Source organism: Echinops telfairi, unplaced genomic scaffold (assembly GCF_000313985.2).
Source record: "Echinops telfairi isolate 266 unplaced genomic scaffold, ASM31398v2 ScPeMD7_17;HRSCAF=63, whole genome shotgun sequence".
Taxonomy (NCBI): Eukaryota; Metazoa; Chordata; class Mammalia; order Afrosoricida; family Tenrecidae; genus Echinops; species Echinops telfairi.
In genome coordinates this window covers 6552542-6564286 of record NW_022103914.1, presented here as the reverse complement: position 1 = coordinate 6564286, position 11745 = coordinate 6552542, and the positions used below count along the sequence as shown (strand labels likewise).

Below are 11745 nucleotides of genomic sequence, written 5' to 3'. Positions count from 1 at the left end.
CCCCCCATGAAGTGGCAGGGTTATATTTCATTGTACTTCAGCTTTCTAGTACCTTTCTTTTAACCCTCCAAAATGGAATTTATTATAAAAATAATAGATGATTTGTGTAAAATGTTTAAAATCAGTTAAGTATAAGCAAAGAAATTCTAACACTAGTGATTTCCCATTTCTTCTAGGGGTTGAATATCCTTCTAAAATATATTCTGTGTCTATATACACATTTTCACTTTGTAAAAGAAATTCTCTACACAAGTAAAGCAGTGGAATTGTTTTCCACTTGGGCATTAATATCAGCATGTAAGGTCAAAAATCACATCTGGTTAAAATGATCCTTGAACATCCTTTAGGAATTTAACACTGCCTCTCATTAATTACAGCACAATTGTTTTTTCCTCTAGTGGTAGAACAGACTATTGTTTCTTCAGTTGAGCACCAGACAAAGTAGTTGGCTTGGTTTAAATGATAGCTTTCTGTATTAAAACACATTACTCTAGAATTACACAGAGCACAGTGAGGTTCAGAGATGACCACATTTTAAGAGTTACTTGGAAACAGACTACCTGAGGAAACAGTCTTTTCCTTTCTTCTCTTTTACTTGTAGCATCCACTTATTGAGTAGTCTGGCAGAATAATTGTCTTAAAGAAGCAATCAATGGATGTCCTTCCGTACTAATAGATTTGGGTTATGTGTTGGGCTGCTAATCACAAGGTCAGCACTTTGAAACCACTAGCCACTCTGCAGGCGGAAGGATGAGACGAGGCTTTCTACTCTTGGAAACCCACAGGGCAGTTTTACTCTTGCCTTAAAGAGTCTGTTAGTCAGAATCGACTCAGTGGCAGTGAGTTTGGATTGAGATCACTGCTTACATTGTGTAGACTTTGTAGTTATATTCGTGGCTTCCAAGGAGCATGTAGATTTATAATTTTTCTGAACTATAGACCACATCTTTGTTCTATATCATTTATTATATCCTTTGGACAAATTCCTAAAATGAATTGTTTTGTCAGCTGATTTGTGACTTTTAATGTAATTTGTTAAATTACTCTCAGAAATGTTATGTCTGTTTAAATGTTCAGGCAGTAGTGTGTCGGAGAATGACCAATTCATCATATCTTAACCAGTATAGAATATTATCATTTTAATATTTTCTGCTCTGATATGTGAAAATGACATTTTGATGTTTTAGTGTGCATTTATCCAGTTTAAAAAAATAACAAAATTTCTCTCCTAGAAGTGTAGCTTAGAAAGTGCTCCTCAAAAGAAAACTTAGTCTATGTATTTGCATTGTATAATGTCTATTTAGGCAAAGTTTGACCGCTTGTACATTCATGGTCATTAATTATGATTGGAGAATGGGTTGTAACCAGATGGACCCTTCTGTAAACAATGTGTATCTTTCATGTCTCTTGTCTATACAAACAGTTTTGCTGCCAGAGTAAAATGGTACCTATATAATTTACAATACATCTCTCTTGGTAATCTTTATAAATGCCTATGTTACTGGCTTACATATATGCTGCACTTTATATTGCTATTTTCCCTACTTACAAATGAAAAGTTCGCTCTGTAACAGTATATGCTTCAGGTTGTTGGCAGCATTCAATTCTGTGTATTATGCGTCTTTTGAATGTTGTAATATCTCTGTTTAATTTTTCTTTTGAAAATATTATGGTGAAATACATCACGATTCCCAAACGTAGCTAAAACCAGTGATAATGATATCAAGAGGCAAAGGAGAAGTATTGAAACAAAGGAGAAGTAGTGAAACAAAAGATTATTATTAAACAACATGAAGTTGGAAATTGTGATTTAGGCTTGTCTTATTGCTAAGTATATGATCTACTGTGTTTGCACAACATCCAAATCACATAACATACTACTTTACAGAATGTGAATATTAAGTGACATCTGTAATTTTTCTAGAGATTGCCCTATTTGATTAAGTGCTTTGAAAAATCTTAGCTAACATAACTGAGGGAAGTTTTTTGATGAAGTAAGTTTCTGAAGAGATTCTGTTACTCATCACTGTAGTCTTGTGGTAGTCCAAAATTGAAGAATTATAGTGGACAAGTGATAGAAAAAAATAAGTATAAAAGAATGAAACATAACTCAGGATGGGACATTGGCCAAAAACAAATATCTATTTATTTAAGAAAAATAATAATAATTGGGACTGTTGTATCGAAGATTTCACTATACTGCACATGTATTACCAGAAATATTTCAAAACTTTTGCAAATGGGTTTAGTTAGCCAAGGATGGGAATTGGTCCCTTTGTACTTGCCAATATTGGTTATGTTGACCCCAACAGAGAAACAGTGATCTCTAAAATAGATATTATAAAACACAGAGTATGGCACTAAGGCCCATGTACTTTACTCATTTAAGCACTTTGCTAGATTCTGTTTATTTTCTTTTAAGCCTAATATAGTAATTATACGATGAATATTTGATTTCCCAGTCCATTGGAATGCAGGAATAACATTTTAGAAAAGGTTATTTGTTAGATGGATATAGGAGCTAGAATCAAGTTAATTTAATTGACAGCATGATGAGTGTGAACTTCTGGAAAAATGCTCTTATGAAAGACTTTTCATGATGGCTAATAGCTTTACATAGGACTCATTTTATAAAATGCTTTTAAATAGAGTTTTACTCGGTAATATTTGAGCACCGTGTGAGGTAGGTTAGTATTATCCTCACTGCTGAGAGTTTTTTTTTCCATTTTATTTGAAAAGTTTAAAGATTTTACTGGTTATTAAGACTGTAAAAAGTCACATGTCTCAGTAAAAGTTATTTGGTCTAAATCTTATTGAGCATAATTTTATATAGGTTAATGTATACCTCACTGTTACATATAATCTCACTGGCATCAAGTCATTGGGAACTATAGCAACCCTATAGGACAGGGTAGAACTGCCCCTGTGAGTTTCTGAAACTATAACTAACTGTTAATAGGAGCAGGAAGTCTTGTCTTTGTCCCACAGAGCTGCTGGTGGTTTCGAACTGCTGACCATTCATAAATCACAGCCCAATGAGTAACCAATATACCACCAGGACTCCTTCATTTATAATAGCACAGGATAATTTTTTAAATCACATTGTTTTGTTATTAGCTAGAATTGTACAGACTTAGTATATCAACACAGGTTTTTCATGGTGCTCACAAAGCTGTTAAGTGCTAGTTATTTAATGTTCAGGTTTACTGCTTTACTTTTGATAATTTTCAATTGATTATTTAAATGGGGCAAATTATTATGTATGGTCTTTGACCTTACTAATTAAATGTTACTATATTTTAATTAAATTAGTAAGGATGTATGCTGTTCTACATGGTAGCAACTAACTCTGTTGTAACAATCGAGATGTTTCTACAACCTGATTAAACACTGGAAAAACTCAGCTGTCTATGCTGAGTTTGGAAGACCTCTGCCTGACCAGCTGATCGGAAGAGTTCCGTATCTGTGACTATTCCAATAAAAGGCGGTCCAGCAGAATGCAGAATTTATTGAATGATATTAATATCAAATGCAAGTAAGAGTTACTATAGATAGTTAACAGATAGTTGCAGTAGTACATCTACAGAGAACTGTCAGGAATTCAAGCCAGATTCAGAAGTGGATGTGGAATGAAGGACTATTGTTGCTAATGTCAGATGGATGTTTGTGGAAAGCAAACAAAATACCAGAACGATGTTTACCTGTCTTATAATGACTATGTAAAAGACATTTGATTGTGCAGATTACAGAGTATCGGTCACATTGCTAAGAGTGGGAATTCCAGAACATAGAATTGTGATTCTGTAAAATTTGTATATAGATCCAGATGCAGTATCTCAAACACAACTAGAGGATACTGTATGGTTTGGCCTCTGGTGGAATGAAGCTCTTCTGTCAATGTTTCTGGAACTCTCACCAAATGATTGTGACTATGCAAATAGGGCACGTGCAACATTAATCCAGGGGATTGGTCAGTTTTTGTTACCACTCGCCTGCTTATAAGGATTAGCCATCTTTGAACCAAGAGGGGAGAGAGCTTGGGGCCATTGAAGGCACATTTCAGATCTCTGTCTGGAGCGGTGGAAGCTGAGACCACTGGCACCAGAGACTGGTATGAAGATTATGGGACAGGCTCAAAGGAGCGGCACCAAGATTAGAACTGTGAGACATAAGCCAAGGAATCACGTGACTGAGAAACTGAGGAAAGGAGAAGAGACTTGGTTGCTGGATGAGAAGAGGTGTTGATGTGTATCAATGACTGTATCCTTACTGTTTACTGATACTAACTTGTGGTAACCTATTAAATTCCCTACCAAACCCCCATAGTTGTGAGTGTTGTCTGGTTTTGTGTAGCCTTTGCAACAAACTATTGAACCTCCCAGCATAGAAGTAGAGTCCGGTAGGAGGAATGGTTGGGAACGGTTGGTATCAGAGTAGGTAAAGAAGGATGGTGTGTGGAGTCATGTCTGACCTCTGCCTCAGCCAGAGGAAGTCAGATATGGCCTCCCACGCCATTTTACTGCAGGGTAATTACAAATTACAGATAACATTTCCAGGAATGGAAATTCCAGAATACTTATAATTGTGCTTATATAGAACTTGTACATAGATCCAGATATAGTTGCTGAAACAGAAGGGGTTGCTGTGTGCTTTAAAGTCAAGTAAGGTGTGCCACCAAGGTAACCTTAACATATTTACTCAGTCTGTATGCTGGGCATGTTAAGAGGGTCCAATACCTGGGGAAAGATATTATGCTTGGCAAAGTAGAAAGGGTCAGCAAAACTGAGGAAGACCCTCAAGGAGATGGATTGACAAAGTGACTGTAACAAGGTCAAACATAGCAACAATTATGAGGATGATACAGGACCAGGCAGTGTTTTGTTTTGTTGTGCATAGGTTATTATAGTTGAAACCCATTCAATGGTAATTACCACCATGTATGGATATTTAAGTTTAAATTAAGAAAACTTAAAATGATAAATTTGATTGCTTTCCCATATTAGCTATATTTTAATTGCTTAATAGATAGATGTAGCTGGTAGATAGACCATTTTGGAGAGTGGCAATATAGAGCATTTTTATCATTGTAGGAATTTTAATGGACAGTGCTGTTGTAGATTTTCATTAGAAATGTAATCAAATGGGGAGGTCAGTAAGCTGGGCTGCAGGCGGCACCGAGACGTAGAACCAGAATCAGGGACGCTCGGAGACAGGAGAACAATCTTGGACCATGACTCAGCAACCACTTCGAGGAGTGACCAGCCTTCGTTTCAAGTAAGACCAGAGCTGTTTTTGCTGTGCCCTGGAAACTGGCGTGCGTATCTTCAACGTGGAGAGGGGGCATCTGGACCATGAGCAGGTAGGCATCTGCTGGCCCTGGTAGTCGGCAGTAGCAGTCCCAAGTTCTCAAGAGATTTCAGTGGGACGATGCCTGAGAAGGCAGGGACTCCAAGGACAAGCTGGTGCTGGAGTTTTCACCTTAACCAACCCAGTCCTGGCTGTGGACTTGCGCCACGACAAGATCGGGATCATGCTGAGGAACTGCATCTACGTGTACTCCTTCCCTGACAATGCCCGGAAGCTCTTTTGAGTTTGACACCCGGAACAACCCCAAGGGGCTCTGTGACCTCTGCCCCAGCCTGGAGAAATAACTATTGGTGTTCTTGGGACACAAGTGTGGGAGTCTGCAGCTTGAGGACGTGGCGAGCATAAAACCTGGTACTTAGTCTGCTCCGTTTGCCATCAGTGCACATCAGAGTGATAAAGCCTGTGTGTCCCTGAACCAGCCAGGCACTGTAGTGGCCTCAGCCTCCCAGAAGGGCACCCTTATTCTTGTTTTTGACACACAGTCCAAGGAGAAACTGGTGGAACTGCGCCGAGGTACAGACCCTGCCACCATTTACTGCATCATCTTCAGCCTTGACTCCTTCCTCTGCACCTCCAGTGATAAGGGCATGGTCCACATCTTTGCTCTCAAGGACATCCAGCCTCAACTGCTGCTCAGTGCTGGCTCGTGTGGGCAAGGTGGGACCTATGATTGGGCAGTACATGGACTCTCAATGGAACCTGGCAAGCCTCACGGTGCCTGCAGAGTCTGCCTCTATCTGCCTTTGGATGCAATACTTCCAAGAATGTCAACTCTGTCATTGTGATCCTGGTGCACGCTTCACTGCTCCTGCGCAATCTCAAGAGCAAGCTTGAGAACAACATGGAGAGCATTGGTCTCAAGTGGATGCCAATGGGGTTGCTACTAGAGGCGCTAGGACAAAAGCAGGAGGCTGGATCCTAGGGACCTGGGATCCGTATCCTGGACCACACACCCTGGCCAGAACCTGGGGCCCAAAGCCCTCTCCCAGTCCAGAAAGCAGGGCATCAGCATCCCCCCAACCCTAGGTCCCAAGCTGGGGTATCCCTCACACCCGGCTCTATGGGACCAGCACATTCCTCACGCCTTGAACCTGAGACCAGGCCAGAGCCATTAAACTGGGAGCTTGAAGACCAGAGTCAGCCTGCAACTCAGGGCCTGGAGGAACTCCCCTAATCCATATCTGAAACCCACTCCCCCCCCCACTCTTGTCCCCCAAGCTGGGAGCGGAGACTAAATACGAGTATATCTTGATCCCAGGACCAAGGCTTTTCCAGACCCTACCTCAGCTCTGGACCCAGGTCAAGGCATTGCCCAATCTTGAACCTAAGACCCAGGTGTCCCCTGCTGCCCCCACCTGGATACTAGGCTCAGGCATCCTAACCTTGCTGAATCCTTGGTCCTGGGTGACCCGAACCCTCACCACTTACCTTCTTCCAGCTCTCCTTAAGGATCCTGCCCCTCCCTGAAATAAGTTTCACAGTGGTAAGGGGTGGGATGTGGGGGGAAGGCCCTCCAGAAATGGGGCATATATATCAGTGTTGCTACAACAATAAAGGCTGTTGCATCTCTCAAAAAAAAAAAAAAGAAATGTAATTAAATGGCAATACAGCAATGTTTCTGTTAATTGTAGAAAAGGTTGCATAGAAATACAGTGTGTCAAACTTAACTAAAAATATACTTTTATGCAGAGATATGGACTTATCGTAGAGATATTGATAATTAACTAGTTACTCAGACTTTGTTTAGTGTCTTTGGGATACCATAAGAGCTCTGTTTTCTTAAAATATGTTTTATACTTGCTATGTAAATGTATATCTGAATATTTTTGAGATGTATCTTACAAAGAGTATATTTCTTATATAAGAATAAAGATCTCGTATACATAACATCTATTTCCAATAAAATATGTAAATAGCTTGTTTTCGGAAAAGTAATTTATATTAAAGTTTTCTTAATTGTCCCTGCAATGTATTCTATAACTTTTGCCCTGCTGCCAATCAAGACTCAAACATTGTAGTTGGCTGTTATGCTTTTCTTCACCATCTTTTTCACCTTTAAATTTTTTCCCATCTTGGTCAAAGTATATACAGTGAAAGAGACACCATTTATTTCAACAATTTCAACAGGAGCTTTTTGGTTTCTTTTATACATAACAGAAGCTAACCTGGAAATAATAGCCTTTTCTTTTCATGATGCTGATTTTTAAGTAGACAAGCTGTTTTGTACAAAATGTTATTACCTTCTAGATTTGTTTCATTACTTTTATTAGGTCACATTTTACTTTTCTCGTTATCCTATATGTCTGAACTAGAATTTGGTGGTTAATATTTGTTTAGGCTTGATTTAAGTAATTATTGGTTAAGAACCATTTGTAAATTATCTTTTCATGATTGTTAGTAGTTTTACATAGGACTCATTTTATGAAATGCTTTTACGTAGTGTTTTACTCGGTAAATATTTGAGCACCTTGTGAGGTAGGTTAGTATTATCCTCACTGTGCTGACAGTTTTTATTTCCATTTTATTTGAAAAGTTTTAAGATTTTACTGGTTATTAAGACTGAAAAAGTTACATGTCAGTAAAAGTTATTTTGTCTAAATTTTATTATTGTGCATAATTTTAGGCAGGATAATGTACACTCCACTCTTGCATAATAATTTGTCCCATTTAAACAATCAATTGAAAATTACCAGTAGAAGTAAAAGCAGTAAACCTGAGCATTAAATAACTAGCACTTGAGCACCCTGTAAAACCTGTGTTACTATACCAAGTCTGTACAATTCTAGCTAATAGCAAAACAATGTGATTAAAACATTATCCTGTGCTATTATAGATGAGGTTTTCCTGGTGGTGTAGTGGTTACTTACTGGGCTGTGATCTCAAAGGCCAGCAGTTCAAAACCACCAGTAGCTCTGTGGGACAAAGATGGGACTTTCTGCTCCTATTAACAGTTATAGTTTCAGAAACCCACAGGGATAGTTCTACCCTGTCCTATAGGGTTGCTGAGTTCCGATGTCTTGATGCCAGTGAGATTATAAGTAAGCGGCTGTGGTAGCATAGTGAGTTACCTATTGGATTGCTAACCCCTCTATCAGCAGTCTTGTATACAGTGTATTCTGGTGTGTACAAACTTCTGACTGTGCTTAAAAGCCCACTGCCTAATGCACTATACCAACAGGGCTCCTTGTATTTGTATTCTAAACCAAACTTGCTGCATTGAACCAATTCCGGCTGATAGCGACCCTATAGGACAGGGTAGAATTGTTCCTGTGGTGTTGAGACTCTTAAGTTCTTAAGGGAGTAGAAAGCCACCAGGGCTCCTTTGTACTGAGCTCAAATTCACTGCCATAGAGTTAGTTCCAATGCCGAGTGACTATCGGACATAGTAGAATGATCCTTGTGGGTCTCAGAGACTGTAACTCTTTATGGAAGAAAGTCTCTTTTTCCAGCAGAGCGACTGGTGGTTTCGAACTGATCACATTGCTAAGCCATCAGGACTCCTTTTCTTTGTACTAGTGGATGCTATAATAAGCCTTTATAGTTCTTTGATTTTATCTCAAATTTTATTTCCTTATATCTTTTTACTTTGGTTAGGAGGGTAGTTAACACTATGTAAGAAGTTTACATTTTCGGTCTGGATATAGGTAATAAAGATAGAAAATATCAGTAATAACTCATCTCTAGAATTTGCTGTAATGCTTGTGTTGTTGTTTGGTGCCATTGAGTCATTTCCTGTGCACAGCAGAACAAAACACTGCCAGGTCTTGCCATCCTCACAATTTGTTATGTGTGAGACAATTGTTGCACCACTATCAGTCCGTCTCCTTGAAGGCCTTCCTTTTTTTGCTGCTCTACTTTGCCAAGCATGCTGTCCTTCTGCAGAGACTGGTCTTTTCTGACAACATGTCCAAAGCATGTAAGATGAAGTCTCACCATCCTTGCCTCTAAGGAGCACTCTGGCTGTACTTTCATGGCATATTGGTTTGTCCCTTTAACATTCTATGGTGATTTCAGTATTCTTCTCCAGCACCACAATTCAGGTGCATGGATTTTAGCTGGCCAGCCAACAGGATGAGACTATATTATATATACTCATTCCACACAAAGATGGCCAAACAGAATGCAGAAATTATCAATATCATTAGTGTCACATGACAGTAAAATTTTGCTGAAGCTAATGCAATAGCACTTGGATAGATTTCCAAAAATTCACTTGGGATTCAGAAAAGGACATGTAATGAGGAAGGTTAGTGCTGATGTTAGATGGATCTTGATTGAAAGAGACTACCAATAAGATGTTTGTGTTTTATTGACTATGCAAAGGTATTCACTTGTGCGGATCATTCAATCTATGGGCGGCATTGAGAAGAATGGGAATTCCTATGAATATTGTGCCTGTACAGAAGCTGTACATAGACCAAGAGGCATTTGTTCCAACAGAATACAGGGATACTGGGTGATTTAAAATTAGGAAAGGTGTGCGTCAGGCTGGTATTTACACACGATACTTACTAAATTGGTATGCTAAGGAGATAATCTGATAAGACTGGACTGTATGAAGTACTTGACATCAGAATTGGAAGGTTTGTTAACTCAGAAAACAAGCTTTTGTGCTGAAAGTGAAGATTTGAAGCATTTGCTAATGAAGATCAAGGAGCGCAACCTTTAGTATGAATTGCAACTCAGTGTAAAGAAAACCAAAATCTTTACAGCTGGATCAGTAGGTAACATCATGATCCACCAAGAAAAGATTTTTAAAAGTCAGTGATTTTATCTTGCTTGGATCCATAATCAGTGCTCAAGGAAGCAGCAGTTAAGAAATCAAGCCATGTTTTCCATTGGGCCATTCCATTCCACAAAACTCCATTAAGCAAGAATGTCACTTTGAGGACTAAAGGTGTCCCTGACCCATGCAATAGTATTTTCAGTTGTTTCAGATGCATGTGGAAGCTAGACAATGAATGAAGCAGACTGAGGAAGAATTTGAATTCCAGTGTTAAAGAATACTGAAAATACCATGGACTGCCAGAAGAAGAAACAAATATACTTTGGAAGTATAGCCAGCATGCTCCTTAGAAGTGAGCATGGCTAGAATTTCTCTCATGTACTTTGGACATGTTAAGAGCGACAAGTCCCTGGAAAACAGCCACATGCTTGGTAAAGGTGAAGGTCAGTGAAAAAAGACCCTTATTGAGAGTAATTGGCACAATGGGCACCGGCATAGTAATTGTGAGGATGGCTCAGGACCATGCAGTGTTTTCTGTAATTGTACACAATGTTGCTGTGAGTCAGAATCGACTGGACAACACCTAACATCACCATCTGTTTTATTGAGTCTGTTATGTGCTGTGGGCTAACTAACTCCTTTATATATGTCACCCAATCCTTGCAACAATCCTTAATGATAGGCAAGTTACCAGAAATTGAATAATTGGCCTAAATATGTAGCTAATTTGTGAGAGAGTGGGAATTTTAGCCTAGCACTTTAAAACCAATGATTTTTATACTATGCTATGTAGGCTCATAGGATTGTGATATAATGAAATGAGAATATAGTCACTATTTAAATAACATTATTATATTGAATTTATTTCTCAAATTCAGAGTAAACATTTTGCTTTGAATTACATTGCTCTAACATTATATAGTTAAAATAAAGGATAAACATACTTTTGAAATTTTCCTTTCCTTTCAGATATTCAAGAGTTTTATGAAGTGACCTTACTGGACAATCCAAAATGTCCAGATCGTTCACAGCAATCTGAACCAATACAGCCTGTGAATACTTGGGAAGTTCCCAGCCTGCCAAGCACCACTGTGACTTCAGAAACACTTCAGAACAGCCTTAGCCCTATTGGAGAGGTAAGAAGAAGTTTTTTCTGGAATTGTTTTTTAGTGATCAGTTTATTTGGGCTAATTTATTTTATTAAAATGAATACTTTGTGGAAATCGAAATGGAATAGAGGATTTAATTAAAATATATTTGAAAATAAAAGCCCAATTTCTGGTGTTCTTATTAATATATCATGAATAGTCCGAAATACTTATTTTAGACTACTGAAAAATAACTGATAGACCTCGAAGAGACTCCATTTGTTTGGAAACTACTTTGAAAAGAAAGTCTTCCTCTAAGATACCACCCTGAGAAGTAGAATCTAGTTTTGTGATCTGAGCGCTTTATTCATTTATCCCAAAGCTTATCTGGTTATTGACCCAAAGGATTACATTATTAAAACTTACTGGAAACTGGTCAACAAACCATCAGGCCAGCATTGGTTTCTGTATTTTCCTGTTGTCAAACATGTTTATTTCTTTGAATTTTCATAATTCTTTTAATATTCTTTTTTGCTGTGCTACATTCTTGTCAACAGATTTGGA

At 38.4% G+C, this 11745-nt stretch overlaps 1 protein-coding gene and 1 pseudogene across 11 annotated transcripts in view; both read left to right on the top strand.

The window, feature by feature from the left end:
* Positions 1–11745, top strand: part of DLG1 (discs large MAGUK scaffold protein 1) — a 245648-nt gene that overhangs the window by 17360 nt on the left and 216543 nt on the right. For all 11 annotated transcript variants that reach the window (XM_045287595.1, XM_045287590.1, XM_045287588.1 and 8 more), the window contains exon 3: positions 11063–11229. In XM_045287595.1, coding sequence (XP_045143530.1) covers positions 11063–11229 — 167 coding nt within the window. The remainder of the gene's footprint in view (positions 1–11062; positions 11230–11745) is intronic.
* Positions 5219–6289, top strand: LOC105979501 (annotated as a pseudogene).